This window comes from Eulemur rufifrons, chromosome 14, assembly GCF_041146395.1.
Source record: "Eulemur rufifrons isolate Redbay chromosome 14, OSU_ERuf_1, whole genome shotgun sequence".
In the NCBI taxonomy this organism is placed as follows: domain Eukaryota; kingdom Metazoa; phylum Chordata; class Mammalia; order Primates; family Lemuridae; genus Eulemur; species Eulemur rufifrons.
The window spans coordinates 13825794-13842656 of NC_090996.1; the positions used below are offsets into that span (position 1 = coordinate 13825794).

Genomic DNA, 16863 nt, shown 5'->3' on the forward strand with positions numbered 1-16863 from the left:
GGGAAAGCTGGCTAATCCTGCCGTGCGCACCTCCCCAGATAGTCCCGTTACTGTTTGTTGTCTGGTAATTACTTGGTTCACTTAGATAATACACTGAAACTCAGGTTTCTTGTTCTAAAAACCCCGGGCCGTATCTCAGTCCCTGCTGCATGCGTGCCCACACCCATTTGCACGCTCTTTTAACATTTGCAGCCACTTTCCCGTCTGATTCCAAAGAGAAGGCACGAATCAGTTTCCTTGCTAGGATCTTTGCTAGTGGCCTGGCAGCCGGCTGTCCTGGCGGGTTTATAGGAGCCACTGGCTGCTGGGTGTCGCAAGCAGGTGCCAAGTGGGTACACATGTGTATGTTTAACTTCTTGGCCCAACTGCGTTAAGTGGGCAGTGGTGGTGTTTTTTTGTGGCCCATTAAAACGAACCTCCCATGTGGGCAGAGTAGCGATTCCGCCTGCCTGGTGTCGGCCGAGCGTAACGCGGTGTTTCTGTCTCGGTAGCCAGGAGCCCATCGCAGCCAGCTTTACCGTGGCTGACCTAGTTCCAGACCTGCAGCACATTCTTTTCTGGATGTCTAACTCCATCGAGCTCCTGTACTTTATCCAGCAGAAATGCCCACTGTACATGCAGAGCATGGAGGAGCAGCTGGACGTCACAGGTACGGCTGGCGCCACCTGGTAGCTGCGCCGGCGCCCCCAGGCGGGGTGAGCGTGGTGGCTTCTCCATCCCTCGGCAGAGTGGCCTCGAGAGCAGGGATGGATTCGTGCCGGGGCTTCCTCACCTTCTGGCCGACATGTGGCAGTTATTTGGTGACCCTCCCGTGAGGCCAGCACTGGTGGCTTGGGCGGGTCTGGGGCCTCTTGGCCATGGTGCGTTTGGCGCCCCATCTGTCCCCTGGTCCCATGTGCTCTGTGTGGTGGCGTCACCCTGACTGCAGCCCCACTCCGTTCTGCTTACAGGGAGGCCGGGGTTACGCAGGCCACTCAGTGGGGGAGACACGTGGACTGAATGCGACGGGCCACCCCCGTGTGAGGTGCTCCAGTATTTCAGAAAGGAAGAATGTTGCCAGTTATCGTTGTACAGTGGCAGATGGTATCAGTTTCAGAGATGAAAAAGTGGGGAAATGTGCATTTTGGGATTTCTAAAATGCAGCGGGCAGTGCTCTGAAAGCGCTCAGTGAGAGTGATCCCGACCGGGCGGTCTGGGAGGGCTCTGGGAAGAGGGGGGCCTCGAGGCCTGGTTGGGATGTTGTGGCTGTGTCTGCCCAGGGCTGTGTGGGGCCTGGAGCAGGCCCAGGAGGCCCTGGAGTGGGGCCAGGGAGGAGCAGCAGGACGGGACTGCGTGGGCCAGAGCCTCCCGTGGACGGCCTCGGGTTCACCCTCGCTCAGCTTGGTTCTGCCGTGGCAAAAGCAAAGCCACTCACTCTCCTACCTCAGGTGCTGTGGGGGTTCTGAGTGGGGGTGGCTTGGTGGCCCTCCGGAGAGGGCCTGGGCACACTGAGAGCTGCCCTCAGGCTGTGTCTCTGAGCTTCAGGGCACGTGGGACGGGGCCTGGCTGAGGTGCTCCCATGGGCCTGGTCTGCTGGATGCTGTAGTGTCTCTGTGTATTCAGCTGTGACCCCAGGAGGTGACTGTGGCTCCATCTGAAAGAGCCACACGAAAACAAGGCCAGGGTGAGGTCCTGGGCCCAGCTGCATCTGTGAGTGTTGAAACTGTGCTGCGCCCTGGCCCCCCAGGGTAGATTTCCTGCAGAGGGGCTCTTGGTGGCTGAGAGGGAGGAGCTGGGGTGTCTGTACAGCGGCAGGCTCCTGCTCTGCTTCAGGGGGGCCTGGTCCCTGGGTAGGGTGGAGGGTGGGCTGTGGAGACCAGGCTGGACTGGGGGCCGGGCCCTGGCCGTTGGGTTGTGGGGGGTGAGGGCAGGGAAGTGGAGCCAGCTGGACTCTGTCCATGCTCCTGCTGGTCAGCCGTGGTTTCTTATCCCTGCTCCACAGAGAAGGGGGAGGTGGGACCTTTTCGTGGGGCTCCCGGGGCCCGGGCACCTGGGCTTCTGTGGATCTGTGGAGGGAAGCGTGACCCTCAGCGGGAGGGCCTAGTCCCAGGGACATTCCTTGTGGCCTCCATCCCTGTCCCCTCAGGCAGATGTGAAAGGCAGCCAGCAGGAGGGGCGGCCTCCTCGTCCACAGGGCCTGGGTCTAAAGCAGATCTTTCGTCTGCCTTTTCCCCCTAAATGTGACCTAACTGACTGCACTTGCATACATCTCCTAAGCAACGGCCCCTCACGTCCAGCCACCTGGCCCTCGGGCCTGCCCGGTGCCTGGCCTGCCTGGATTCCAGCGCTGGTCTCCCGAAGGCCTCAGCTGCCCAGGTCAGCGTCGCAGCTGGCAGGCGGGTTCCGAAATGGCAGAGACTCCCCTGGAGTGGACGTTGGCCGAGGAGCACCTGGGTCCTGGCTGATCTTCCAGGGATGAGGCTGGTTAGGGAGACGCTGACAGGGAAGTCCCTTTTGTCCTGGCTCCTGCAGAAAGAGTCAGTTCAGGGAACTGTCTTCCCCACCTCCTTGACTTCTGGGCAAGTCCCCTGCTGACGCCCTTCCCGCAAGGCTGCATGTCAGAGGCCTGAGTCTCGTTTGGGGACCCGCCTTGGCTGCTCTTCATGGGAAACGCTGCTCCTGCTGCCTCCGGTCTCGGGGAGGAAGTTATTTTTGGTCGGGGGCCTGGGTGTTGTCGAGCCCGGCCGATGGTGTGGGGGAGAGAGCCCTGTCCGCCCCGCCGGCCCTGGGAGACCACACGGCCTGGGGACGCTGCAGGATCCGGGTGTCATGGGCAAGGCAGGCGCGGGATGACCCGGAGGAAGACAGCATCCACTAGAGGGCGAAGGAGGTCAGAAGCTCCGACCCTCTGCAGGGAATGTCTTGGGAAGAATTCTCCAACCAGACGTCACGTCCCGAGAGCTGGAGAAATGGTGCTGTCATTCCCCAAACATGTTTTTGTCCAAAGCTCTCACTGGGAGGCCTCGTCTGCCTGTCTCAGGAGGAGGCGCCGTTTGCTGTGTCCATTTAGGGTTCTCCAGTATTCTGTCTTCTCGGCTGAGGCTCAGCGCTTCCACCTTTAGGAGCAGGGTGGGCTTCCTCAGGCGCCCGGAGGGGTGCCCAGCCCTGGGCCTTTGGGAGCGGGCAGGGCTGCAGGCCTGCTGGTCCTCTAGGAGGCCTGTGGGTGTCGGAGACTCCGAAATCCCGGCAGAGCTGGCGCCACAGACAGGAGCATCTCGGGTGGTTCCGTCGCATTCCCCGCCTGCCCCTCCTGCCATCCCCATGCACCCCGCTCCCTGCCCCCCGCACTGCCCCTTGCCCCAGGGAGCCGTGTGTGGCCAGGGGAGCTGCCCTACAGACAGGCCCCGTGTCAGGTGACAGGGTCTGGAGCTCGGCCTGGCAGCGAATCCATCAGTTGCCTCTCGTTCTGGTCGGTGGTCTGGGCCAGGCTTGCAGGTCTCTGAAGGCCCCGAGGTTCCCGGAAGAAGGAGCGCTGAAGCTAGCAGAGATCCCCCAGGCCCTGGGTCCCCCCCCAGCTGTCCAGGGAGGCTGCAGGTAACAAATGAGACCCCTTGGGCCAGGCCCTGGTGGGAGCCCTGGCGGTTCTGGGAGATGGAGCCCGCAGGGTGGGCTTGGTGGGCAGGAGCAGGGCAGCGCCAGGCCCTGAAGGAGAAGCACCGCGAGTAGCAAAGGTGGTAGAAGCATGTTCACGTGCTTTGCGTGGCCTCGGCACCTCCCTCACAGTCTGCCCGGCAGGAGGGCGGCCTGGTCCCCTGCTCCGGGTGGGTCACTGTTGTCCTGCAGACCCAGTGCCCCCTCACAGGCCTGCCAGGAAGTCCTGGTGGCGCGGCCTCGGCATGGAAAGGCCATGGCAGGAAGGGAGAGGAGGCAGAGTTGTCAGGAAACTGCCGTGGTCGGTGGCCCACAGTTCTGTGTAAGGAATAAATGGGGTTTGAAGGGACGAGGAAGCACAGAGGCGGGATGGCTGGTGGCTTGTCCTGGTCCTTTCCCCTGGAGCCAGCAGGACCCCGGTCACTGAGACTACTAGGTACCTCCTCATGTTCCAAAGGCCCTGAGGCGTGATTTCACCCTGTTGGCAGCCTCTTGCCTGCCCAGGGGGACGGAATCACCTGGCATCCACTGATGCCCGCTTCCTGCCCCTGTGGGCAGCGCCCCCCACCCCTGAACCCCCGATCTTAGCCTCAGCTGCACCCACTTTGTCACCCTGTACCCCCAGCCTAGAGCTGGGCCCCCTCCTGGTGGCCAGAGACACAGCAGCATCTTCCCAGCAGCCTCTCCGGGGTGGGGGAAGGTGGTGTGGGTTTCTTTCCCCCCGAAAGAATGGCATCACTCCGTGGAGTGACGCTGTCTGACCTGTATCCCGAGTGAGAAGTTGCAGGTGGTGCAGGGGGGTGAGGACCTGCTACCGTGGGCGCAGTTGGTTAGGACGGAGAACTTACCCGCACATGTGGGTCAATGAACTTCTGACGCACTTGGGGTGTGTGGGGCATGGAGCCTCCTGTGTGGGGGTCTGTCCTCCCAAGACCCTGGCCCCTTGGGAGGGCATGGGGGTCCGAGCTCGGCCAGGGTGCTCAAGTCCAGCCACAGCCCAGAGTTGGCCAGTTTACTGCATCTCTGAGCCCAGGTGGGGGCATCGGGCAGTGCTGTCAGGGGGCCCTGGTGGATGTGCCCAGCGCTGTGGCTGGGGTGACTGTCGGTGTTGCTCTTTCCCTGCAGGCTCCAAGGAGTCACTGTTCTCCTGCACGCTGACGGCCAGCGAGGAGGCGATGGCGGTGCTGGAGGAGGTGGTGCTGTACGCCTTCCAGCAGTGCGTCTACTACGTCTCCAAGGTGCATGGGGCTGGGCCTGCCCTGGCGGGGCTGTTCCCTCTCTGCTTAGGTGGGCACAGTGGGCTCAGGTGGTGCTCATGCCACGGGCTCTGCTGGAGGCCTGTGGGGGGCAAGGGATGCGCCGTGAGGAGCTCGGCCTCAGCAGTGATGAGTGGCCCCTGGTCCCGTGCAGGCCCCGATGTGCCCCTCCCGTGGCTCTTACCCGGGCCGCCCCTCACCTGCCCAAGCAGCAACCTGGAGCCATCCTGGCTCCCTCTTCCCGCCCCCCTGCAACGCACCCCCTGCCTCCATGTTCTGAGGGTCAGCCCTGAGACGTGAGAGGCCCTGGCGTGGGGCACGAGGGTCATGGCTCTGCTGTCACCTAAACCACTGGCGCCAGAGGTGCCATCAGTCTCCTGGCCCTTAGCTGGCTCCTGGGAGGTGGCGGCTCTCCCCATAGTAGCCACAGGGCTGGAGCCCATCCTCCGAGTGCTGCTTCTGGGCGCCTCCCGAGGTCATCTGAGCGTTTGGCAGAGCAGGTGCCCTGGCCGAGCCACCATGCCCGTCCCTGCTCCCAGCGGCCCTGGGAGGCAGCTCGTGCTGGGCCCCCCACTGGACGGAGGGAAAAGCCACAGCCTGTCCCGCAGGGTGCCGTGAGGCAGCCTTCCCTGCCCAGCAGGCAGCGTCCTGGAAGTGGTTCTTGGTGTTCTCCTCTCCCCCCAGTCCCTGTACGCCTGCCTCCCGGCCCTTCTGGAATGCCCCCCGTTCCCGACGGAGCGCAGGGAGAGCTGGAGCTCGGCCCCCGAGCTGCCTGAGGAGCTGCGCCGTGTCGTGTCCGTGTACCAGGCGGCCCTGGACCTCCTGCGGCAGCTCCAGGTGCACCCTGAGGTGGCCTCGCAGATGCTGTCCTACCTCTTCTTCTTCTCTGGCACTTTGCTCCTTAACCAGCTCCTCGACAGGGGTGAGGGCCGCGTGCTCGTGGGGGCTGGGGGTTGGGAACTCACATTCCTGCCTCGACTCCTGGGGGACGGCTCTGCTGTGGTCGGGAGACGCTGCTTCCCGAGGGTCTTGGCCGTGGTGGGGGTGGAGGCAGGCTGAGGCCTGAGGGTGGGACATGTCGCCCAGAGCATGTCCCATGGGAGCCGTGGTCCCTTCAGGTTTCAGAGAGGCCACAGCTGAGAGGTCTGCACAGGTCACCTTCCCTGTGACAGGGAGGGAATGGGCCCAGGGAAGCCACCAGACTGTCTCAGAACAGTCAGAGCCAGGATGGAACCCAAGTCTATGCAGCCTCAAAGACTCCGACCTTTGACCCTGCTTTGCTGCGCTGACATGCCTCCATCTCCTGCTGGGGACTCAGGGGCACTGGTTACTTACAGCCAGGGACACTGCTCGGGGTTCAAGGAGATCCGAGCAGGGCGAGTCTGCAGCACGTGCGTGTCACAGCACGGTGGGCAGCATGGGGCACAAGGGGAGTCTTGGCTGTCACAGCCCACCCTGCCCTGCCACCTTCCCCTCCCACCCCACCGCCACTCCAGAGAGGGGCTGAGAAGCCGTCAGTTGCCTTGGAAACTGATGCAAGTTCTCATGTCTGCCCTGGAGCCGTGATGCCCTCGGTGACCAGAGTGGGGAGGGCAGTGCCTGCCTGTGCTGGAGCCTGGGTGTCACCCTCCTGCTCTCCTTCCCTCCTCAGGCCCCTCCCTGAGTTGCTTCCACTGGCCCAGGGGCGTCCAGGCCTGCGCCCGCCTGCAGCAGCTCCTGGAGTGGATAAGAAGCACCGGCTTCGGGGAGGCTGGAGAGCACTTCTTCCGCAAGCTCTCCTGCACCCTCAACCTCCTGGCCACGCCCAGGGCCCAGCTCGTCCAGGTAGGGGGCGCAGGTGGCTCAGGAGATGCAGGGAGTGCAATGGGGACGGGGCCCAGGTGTTTCTGTGCTCTGGTCACTGGCTTACAGACCAGGCCAGGGGGCCAGGGACCTGGCTGCTGGGCCCGGAAAACTCAAAACATTCCATAGATAATTCGAGAAGCTGTTTCCATTCCACAGCTGTCCCCACCTGCAGTAGGCGGGCTAGTGGCTGCAAAGATGTCTGTGTGTAGTCCCCAGGACCAGTGACGTGTTACCCACAGGGCAAAGGGGACTCTGTAGATGTGACTAAGATGGAGAGATGACCCCGGGTCATCCTGGCAGCCCAGTCTAGCCGGTCGAGTCCATGGGTGGGTCAGAGATGGACGGAAGGAGAAAGAGGGACTTGGCCCCTGCGGCTGGCTCTGAAGGCGAAGGAGGGGCTCCGAACCAAGTCCTGCAGCGGCCTTGGAAGCTGGAATGGCCCCAGTTGACAGCAGCACAGAAACTCGGACTTCAGTCCCGCAACCGCGAGGAACTGAGTTCAGCAATGATCCAGATGGGCCAGGAAGCAGATCCTCCGCAGAGCCTCAGAGACACGAAGCTCGGCCTCCACCTGGATTGTGGCCCCCTGAGACCCACACAGCTGTGAGCTGATCCACTTGTGTCACTCTGGCCAGCAAGGTTGTGGTCGTTTGTTAACAACAGCAGCAGGAAACTAACGTACCCTCGCCACCCACCTTCCCCGACAGTCGGCACAGGGTTGGTGGGAATCAGACTGATGGTTTCTCTTCCTGCCCGGAAGTCCTGGAGCACGTCTTGGGGTGAGGGCGAGAGCGGCCACAGCAGAGCCCACGAGGAAGTCCGCTTTCTGTGCTGTCTGGTAAGGGGAGTTTTGAACTGAAGGGGGAATGTGCGTACATTGCCCATGTCCAGGCGAACCCCAGAGCTGGCTCTGGAGTAGGCACGCACGCGGAGGAGTAGGCACGCACGCGGAGGAGTAGGCACGCACGCGGAGGAGTAGGCACGCAGGAGGAGGAGTAGGCACGCACGCGGAGGAGTAGGCACGCAGGAGGAGGAGTAGGCACGCACGCGGAGGAGTAGGCACGCAGGAGGAGGAGTAGGCACGCAGGAGGAGGAGTAGGCACGCAAGCGGAGGAGTAGGCACGCACGCAGAGTAGGCACGCAGGAGGAGGAGTAGGCACGCACGCGGAGGAGTAGGCACGCAGGAGGAGGAGTAGGCACGCACGCGGAGGAGTAGGCACGCACGCGGAGGAGTAGGCACGCAGGAGGAGGAGTAGGCACGCACGCGGAGGAGTAGGCACGCACGCGGAGGAGTAGGCACGCACGCGGAGGAGTAGGCACGCAGTAGGAGACGCACGAGGGCAGAGCGAACCTTTCAGTCTGGCGTCAGAAACAGAGCGCTCCACTGTCCGGCATCCGCACATACAGGCTGGAGCTGGCATGTCCCTCGGTATTGTTAGGAGTAATGACAATAGCTACTGCGTGATATCAAGTATCTGCAGAGTGCCACAGCCTTTGCCTGTGTCACCTCGTTTAATCCCCGCAGCAGCCCTGGGAGGCGGGCAGAGTTGTGGTCCCTGTTCTATGGGTGACAAAGTGGAGGGCACACAGGTACGGAGCCAAGATTCCACACCTGGTTCCACATGTCATTTATTCATTCAGCAAATATTAAAAATCTGTATGTTCTTGTATGTTAGGAACTATATATTTTACAGAAGTATAATTTTTAAAAGTCATTTAATTTTTTCATTATAAAAGCGAAGCACTTATTTACTATGGAAAATTCGAAATGAGGATATCTGGATATGGATGGCAGAGCGACATGAATTTAGTTTGCTTCTCCCACAATATCACTAAACAGAAGCAAAGCACTGTGTTTTAGTGGCATAAACCCACGGGACAGAGAAAATAGTAGAGGGGGCGAAAGCTATTTTGGAAGCTAGAAAGCAGATGGGGGAACAGCAGCTTCCCCAGCAGGTCTGAGAAAGCTGAGTCTTCAGAGGCGACCCAGTTTACAGGAAGCCACCAAAAAGCTCAGGAATTGGTAGCAGGTGCCTCTGAAAATTGTTGAAAAGATGGGGCTAAAACAGAAGAACAGCCTGATGGCCGTTTTGAGAAGCACCACTGCTTGCGTGGACTAGCGGCGGGCAGCCTGTAGTTGTGCTGAGGACAACTTGCACGCCAGAAAAAATACAAAAGTCATTTGTCTGAAGGCGTCCAAGAGCTGCTGAAGGATTAGAAGGGGTACAGACCTGCAGAGGGAGAGCCACAAAGAGCTGAACTGAAGTTCTGCCTGCGGCTTCCCCCCGGGGACGTTTGCTGTCCCGGGAGCAGGTTCTGTGCAAGGCTGAGAATCCAGCCTTTGTCCCAGCAAGGGGCCATTGCTGGGGAAGGAGAAACCCAAACAGCGGCGGCCATCTCACCACAGGCTAGAGAGACGAACTCAGCAACTTTAGGGGCATGAAATGCATGGCAAGCTTTCCCCTTAAGCCATTTGCCAAAAATCAGAACCTCTAGAGCTTTAAAACTCAACAAAAAGCTTTGAAAAGCAGAGTGGAACTTGTGGTAGTTTCATACTGCTGAGACAAAGATTAGAACTTAGGACCCCTTAGGGAGTAAACAGCAGGCGCTCAGTGGAAACCTTGGGGCGAGGATCAAGTAGAGACTGCCTGAGCCTCAGCAAGAGCTTGCCCAGCCCCAGCTCAGCTCACCCTGGTGGCATTAAGTTGGTGGGCAACAATGAAATACAAAGTGTCAAAACCTGTGGGCTGCAGTTAAAGCAGTTCTAAGTGGGAAAATTACAGCCATAAATGTCTATATTAGAAAACAGAGAAGGCTGAGAGTGATCGATCATGGAGCAGGAACAAGAACAGCAAGTCAGACCCAAAGAAAATGGAAGGAAGTGGTAGATTAAAGCAAAAATCAGATCAGTGACATAGTAAACAAATGCGTAGCAGAGAAAAGCAATAAAGCCAAGAGTTGGTTCTTTGAAAAGTTTAATAAAAGAAAAGTGAGAAAACAGAAATTGCTAGTATCAAAAATGAAAGGGGAACATCAGTCAGATTTGACGTTAAAGAAGATACCACCAACTTCATACTGATAAATTCGACATTTTAGATGAAATGGACAAATTAGAAAAAGAATACCTATTAAAGCTGATACAGGAGGAAATAAAAAATTGGAGTAGTCCTTTATGCATTAAAGAAATTGAATCTATTACTTTAAAACCTTCCCACAAAGGAGATCCAAGACTCCGATGGTTTCATTGGTGAATCATTTTAAACATTAAAGAAGAAATAATACCATTATTGCCTAGCTGCCTCTAGAAACTAGAAAAAGAGGACATTCCATCTCATTTTTAAACAGCAATTCACGCTTGATACCAAAACCTGAAAAGGGATCATAAGAAAGGAAAATACACATGGAAGACGAGCAACTTCATTAATCATCAGAGACATGCAATTCAAGATCAGTGTTTTCAATGGAAAAAGCGCATACCAAGCCTTGGTGAGGAGGTGCAATTTGAGCAGCAGCACGCATCGCAGGTGGTGTCATACATGGGTATAACCCTTTGGGAAGCTGACCCTGTGCACCTATTCTGTGTAGCAGTTCCCTCGACTTGTACCCTACAGTGGCCTGTACAGGGGTGTTGACGGTGGCACTGTTCGTAATCGCCCAGCCGGAAACAGCCCACATTCATCCACAGCATAGTGGGGAAACACGAGCGTAATGGATGAAGCGTGGGGTTTTCATCACAGGGAAATAGCAGAGAGCGAGACTGAGGACGTGGCACAAGGGGCCGCTCGTGTTGCACTGAACGAGTGGGGTCGGAGGAGCCTGTGGTTCCCGGTGAGGTTCAGGAACAGGCGTGGCGGGGCTCAGGGTGGGGTCTGCCCGCGGAACACGGGGCTCCTGAGCACAGCACGGCTGCCCGTGTCTGGTTCTCATTCTTGGTGTGGGCACACAGGCATGTTCCTTTGGGAAAATTCCTTGAGTTTTGCATTTCAGCTTTGTATAGTTTTCGGTGTGATTGTTGTGCTCGGATACAAAACGCGTGTGGGAAACAGTGGGGCGCTCGGTGTCTCGGCGCCGTCCCCACCCGCCCAGCCCGTGCGTGCCCTCTCTGGCTCCGGCAGAGGTCGGGTCGGGGTGTGCTTCCGGGCAGGAGTCTCACACTGGAAGGGGGAGCCCCAGCCTCTCGCCCAGCTTGGCAGCCGGGCCTGTGCGCTCCCAGAGGAGACAGGCTGACTTGTCCACTCGGGGCCCTGAGTCCTCGGGGGCAGCCCAGGCGCTGGCGGGGGACGTGGGGTTCCACAGACGCGGCCGGGCCGGGAGGGAGCCACTCTGACTTGTGAGTGCACAGCCGGGCAGCCTGGCAGAGCTCGTAACAGGAGGGACAGGCGGAGGGACAAAGCGGGAAGAGACAGAGCGGGGCTGGCAGGCCGCCTCTGTGAAGGGCATGTCCTTCCTGTCCCAAATTCTTCTTTATTTTGTTTTGGCTTTTTAAAAAAATGCTTTAAAAATGTAAAAACCATTTCTAGCTTGAGGGCCCTATAAAAATAGCAAAATTAGGGCTCAGGCCACAGTTTGATGACCCCTGAAACAGCCTACGCAGGGAGAAGAAACGTGAAATATCATTCATATTCTCATAAAAATAAGGTAATAGTATCTATAAAATAATAACAGGATTCCACACACTCAGGAAGAAAAAGAATTTTTGGAAATTAAAACTATGAAAGCAGAAAGGAAAAGCTGTGAGCAGGGCTGGAAGGCGAAGGCGGGGAGGTGATCTGGAAAGCAGAGAGGGAGCCGCTGAGATCTGCTCCACGGAGGAACGGGGACAAAGGAGCAGCAGGCGACGCGAGTCCAGACAGAACAGAAGAGGCGGCGGCCACTCCAGGCGGTGCCCGGGCCTGCTGAAGGGCAGGTACCTGCCCCAGGACCCGGCACCGGACGTCAGAACCGCGGGCACAGAGCCCCTGCTGTTCCAGAGAGGAGCAAATCCAGGCACGTCCGTCCGCTGCTCAGCCGCCAGGGGGAAGACGGGAGCCGAGTCCCACAGTCACAGCTTCAGTCCGCAGCTCTGCGCCAGCCGCGGGCCGATGGGTGTGAAAGCAGAATGAAGACATCTTCCACCGAGCAGGGCCAGCAGTTTTCCTGCGATGCACCTTTTTCTGGAAGCTACTAGAGGATGTGTTCCACAGAAATGGGCTCCAGAAAGTGGGGAGCCCCCAGGAGGTGGGGAGGGGGTCCCCGAGGGATGGTGGCAAAGGTCCTGGGCGACTGCAGAAATGGTTCGAATTTCACTGAATGAATCCGTCCTGAAGTTTCCTGTCACCGCTGTGATTAAAGTTTCTGTCTGTCAGCTGCGTCTTTAGCCTGCTTGATGTCTGTCGTACTGTCTGAGGTGGGGATCCAGGGCCATGTGGGGAGGGCGTGTTCACTGCCCCGGGGGTTCCGTGTGGCGCCCGCTCGCCTTTCCCAGCAGTAGCCACCGTCTGAGGCACCCGGGGGTGACCTGCCGTGACACTGAGCTCCCTGTGCTGTCCCTGCTGGGCCCCACTGCCCCTGGGGGAGGGAACGCCAGGCGTGGTGGGCCCGGATCCCTGCCACATGCTGGCTGTCCCCAGCGCACCATGGGACAGACTCTCCCTGGGAGCAGGGCTGTGCCAGGGTCTACACCAAGGGGCCTCGTGGGCACCTGGGGGCCTTTGACCATGAGCTGCTCCTTGTTGTGCAGATGAGCTGGGTAGCCCTGCGGGCCGCCTTCCCCGCCCTGAGCCCGGCACAGCTGCACCGGCTGCTGACTCAGTACCAGCTGGCCTCGGCCATGGGCCCCACCAGTGCCTGGGAGCCGGGGACCCGGGACAGCCCCGCCGCCTTCAAGTCAGGTAAGCCCCCACCTCAGGGGCAGGAGCCGGGGACTGAGGGCGCACTGAGGTATCCATCCCCAGGCGGCTGCTTCAGTCTGCCCATCTGTCCCCCACCTGGGGACCTCCTTTGTTGGGGGTCCCAGAGCTGAGTTTGTGCCCAAATTCCAAAGTCCAGGCTCAGATCAAATTGGGTCCCCCTTCCCCTCAGGGAGCCTCAGGGTGGGGCCTGACCTGCTGCGCAGCCGACCAGGATGGGGGCAGCGTGTGGGGAAATGTCCCGTGCACACGTGCGGTGTGTGCACGCTCATGCACGCGTCCGTCCATCAGGGCCTGTGCATATATGTGGAAATGCACATACCAACAGGTGTGCATTTTTATTTATAACTTACACATCTTCCTTCATTAGCATCATATATATTACAACATGTAAACTAAGCCTGAAAGTGAGGGACAGAGAAAGACGTTGCTAACTAGGTTCTGATGCCGTCTTGCCATCCCTGGTCACGCGGCGGCTGGGCCTGGACTAGAAGACGTCTCTGAATAGGACTCCCGGTCTCGCTGTCCCTCTCATTGACTCATTTCCGGGGCTCTGTGCCGGGAGCTGAGGACCCCGTGGTAACACAGCTCACATTCTAGTGGGCAGAGACCAGCCTGCATGCAGGCCGTTAGTGTCCCGGGTGGCACATGCAGGGACGGAGTCGGCACGGGTCCTAGGAGGCCCCGGGAGGCGCTCTCGTCACGCTCAGCGGGGCCCTGTGAGCTCCTTACCTGGGGTCACCCTAAGAGCCGAACGTGGCAGGGACAGGTCCAGCGCAGAGTGGCTCAGCGGGACTGAGAGTTGGGTGATGCCGCCAGAGAGTCTAGACTGCAAGGGCCTTGTCCTTAGTCCTGGGACGCTTAGGTGGCACGCCGGTGGTCTAGGGGCATAAGAAGGGGTGAGAGTCAGGTTGGGCCCAGTCGACCTGGCCAGGATGCCACGCTCCTGTGTCCTTGGGTCAGGGGACCCGGAGCTTGGCCTGTTTGTGCCTTGTTTCCAGTGTTGGGTGGGGTGGCCCTGCAAGCCTGGCGAGGGGAGGGCAGCTTCTCCAGTCACAGTGACCCCCACCCCCGCAGAGGACATCCTGGAGTCCTATGAAAATCCCCCGCCCATCATTTTGCCGAGCGAGGGCTTCCAGGTGGATTTGGAATCAGACTGCCCGGACGACAGCGTCTACCAGCACCTGCTCTACATCCGCCACTTCCTGTGGAGCCTGCGGAGCAAAGGCAGCCCTGGCAGCGGGCCTGCCCTGCCAGAGGGCCCCGAGGTACCTGGGGGGTGGGAGGGTCCTGGGCTGGGCTCCGGGGAGCAGCTTGCAGCAGCGCCCACCTGAGAGTCAAGGTGGAGGTAGGCACAGCTGGGGCGCAGTCCGAGCTCCGGGAGCCCTGGAGTCCTCGCCCGCCTCAGGCTGTGCCGATGGTGGGGAAGACCTTTGTTCTTGCACCTCCTCAGGTGGCACAGGCTGCAGGAGTCCTTTTCTGACCCTCGTGCCCCAGGCAGCCTGGTGACCTGCAGGCTGACCCCTGGGGCCGCATGGCCCTCCCGCACCCGGAGGCTCCCTCCCGCCCAGCTGTCCCTCCTGGCCTGAGCTCTTGGTGTCCCTCCCGCAGGGTGCGAACCACAGCGTCCCAGACGCACTGCTGGACGCCCAGAGCTGCCCCTTGGCTTCTGGGGACCTGAGCAAGGGAGCCCGAGAAGCCGCCCTGTCGCGCACTCTTCCTTTGGCAGGGGCTCCCTGGGCACCAGGCCCCCCCGGAAGGCAGCCTGGCTGTGGGGGCCGAGGGGGCTCCCAGGCTGGCGCCCTGCACACGGACTCGTCTTGCCTGCTCACCCCTCCCAGCACCCCGCTTGGCCTCGAGCCCGGGGACCCTGACTGGGCAGAGCCCGGCGGCACCTGCGGAAAAGCCCTCCCGGAAGGGCAGAGGAACGGACCGAGCGGCCCCCGGGGTGCGGCTCCAGAAGGTGAGGCTCCCCGGGCTCAGGCCTGCACCCCAGGCCCTTGCCCTTACCTGGGTCAGATGGGAAGGGCGCAGGCAGCTCAGGCCCTGGGCAGGGCCACGCCGCAGCTCTGTCATTTAGGGCTGACGAGCATCTCAAGCAAATGGTCACTGTGACCTGGGACTGAGTCTAGAAAGCCACTGGGAATCACTCCTGCACAGGGTGAGGACGGGTGGCTGGGATGGTGTCTCCGAACCCACAGAGGGGCCAGCCTAGGTCCCGTCAGTCCACACACAGAGCTAACCACTGAGACGACGACCATGGCCAAGGGAAAAGGGCGTGTTAACTCGAGACGTCTGTCGGGAGACTCGGTGTCCAGTCCGTCTAGGGCAGGGCCGTGGAAGGCAGGCAGGCTGGTGGGTTTGAAGACATGGGGTCTCCGGGTGATCTGAGTTGAGTTGGCTGGTGGCAAGTGCTGTGGGAAGCTAGTTAAGTCTGGCTGTCAGGCTTGACTGCTGAAGTCTGAAGGAACGAACTTAGGGTGGGGTCATTCTGCGAGACCAATCACCATGGCGCGGTTCAGTGTGCAGAGATGCGCTGGGGGCAGTCAGGGAGGCCTTCTGGGAGGAGGTGGGATGGAGCCCTCTGGGGCAGGGCACATAGGGGCCCGTGTGCCTGGCGTATGTGCAGCTGGGCCGGGCTGGCAGGGCCTGAAGAGCGAAGCAGCCCCTGGTCCAGCAGTGTCCTGCAGGGTTGGGGTCCCCAGGCAGAGCTGGGCCTGAGACAGCTGCCTGCTCAAGTACGTGGGACGAAGCTCAGAGGACTGTCAGGAGGCAGCTGCAGCCCAGCCCCCAGCCCCGGGGACTGCCTGGGAGAGAAGGCACTGGGCCTGGCTGGGCTCTGGGGCGGGGCCTGGTCAGTGGTGGGGGCCTCAGCTGGGATGGACGTGGGTCACCATCCGGGGTGTGGAGGGAGCGGGAGGAGGAAGGCAGCACAGACCACCCGGAGGCTGCGCTGGAACCAGAGGCCTGGGGTTGGGAAGCCACTGGCTAGCTGTGGGGTGGGGACTGAGGTGTGCTCCTTCTAGGCCCATGGGGGGTGGCCCACAGGCAGACCCCGGCCCTAATTGCTGGGCTTGCTGTTCACATTCTGCCCAAACGGTGCCTTCCTGAGCTACAGGGGCCCTTCCTGTCGCCTCCCCTGAGGCAGTTGAGCCTCCTGCGCAGGTGCCAGTCTCCAGCCCCACGGCCCTCATCCCCGCCCCCCTTCCCGTCCTCCCAGGAGACTCTGCAGCCCTCATGGACGAGTCCCCGCTGGCGCCCTCCAGCCGCAGCTCCAGCACTGAGGACTTCTGCTACGTCTTCATGGTGGAGCTGGAGCGAGGCCCCTCGGGGCTGGGGATGGGCCTGATTGATGGGATGGTGAGTGTCACAGAAGACTGCCGTGGCCTGCGTGGCCATGGGCAGGGCCAGTGGGGAGGAAAATGGGTGGCTGGGACCGAGGGCTTGGCCTGTCCGATGGCTGCATCCTTTGGGCCTGCTGTCCCTAGCTTCTGTCCTAAGGCTTTTGGTGTCTGCCCTGGGCCTTTGGGAACAGTGGTGGTGTCGTGGCCCGACTCTAGGCATGGTGCCCGCAGGCGCTGAGGGAGGAGGTGGCGGGGTACCTTGCTGGGGCCCTCCGAGTGTCAGTGGCCTGCGGAGCCCTGAGGCCTTTGCTTCTCCGCAGCACACACCCCTAGGCACCCCAGGGCTCTACATCCAGACCCTGCTTCCGGGCAGCCCCGCCGCGGCCGATGGGCGGCTGTCCCTGGGAGACCGCATCCTGGAGGTCAATGGCAGCCGCCTGACAGGAGTCAGCTACCTGAGGTACCCTCAGCCTGGCCTGTGCCACCAGGGCAGGCCCTGCTGCAGCAAGAGCCTGTGCCAGGCTCATTGCCAGTCCCGCACACAGGCAGCAGCCGAGGGAGGGTTCAGGTTTGCGGGCCGGGCCGGGCGGAGGTGGATGCTCAGCGTGCTCTGCGAGAACCCTGCCCGGGGTCCTCCGGCACCGGCCTCACCTCCTGCCCGGCTTGCAGGGCTGTGGATCTGATCCGACACGGCGGGAAGAAGATGCGGTTCCTGGTTGCCAAGTCTGATGTGGAAACAGCCAAGAAGCTCCGCTTCCGCACGCCCCTGCCCTAGGAGGGCCCCCCGCACCGGCCGCCCGGTTCTGCCAGGTGACGCCAGCATCATCAAGCCATTTGTCTGTGTTCTGTAATTGGCTGAGTTCAGTTCTCATGTGGTGGCATCACCTTCACCACATCCTG

At 60.6% G+C, this 16863-nt stretch overlaps 1 protein-coding gene across 1 annotated transcript in view; it reads left to right on the forward strand.

Annotated features, from left to right (window-relative positions):
* RADIL (Rap associating with DIL domain) overlaps positions 1-16752 on the forward strand; it is a 65997-nt gene extending 49245 nt beyond the window's left edge. Inside the window, exons 5-14 of the mRNA XM_069486620.1 lie at positions 492-649; positions 4756-4868; positions 5571-5808; positions 6538-6710; positions 12451-12601; positions 13697-13887; positions 14231-14582; positions 15840-15979; positions 16284-16423; positions 16633-16752. Coding sequence (XP_069342721.1) covers positions 492-649; positions 4756-4868; positions 5571-5808; positions 6538-6710; positions 12451-12601; positions 13697-13887; positions 14231-14582; positions 15840-15979; positions 16284-16423; positions 16633-16738 — 1762 coding nt within the window. The 3' untranslated portion in view covers positions 16739-16752. The remainder of the gene's footprint in view (positions 1-491; positions 650-4755; positions 4869-5570; positions 5809-6537; positions 6711-12450; positions 12602-13696; positions 13888-14230; positions 14583-15839; positions 15980-16283; positions 16424-16632) is intronic.
* Positions 16753-16863: the final 111 nt, after the last annotated feature.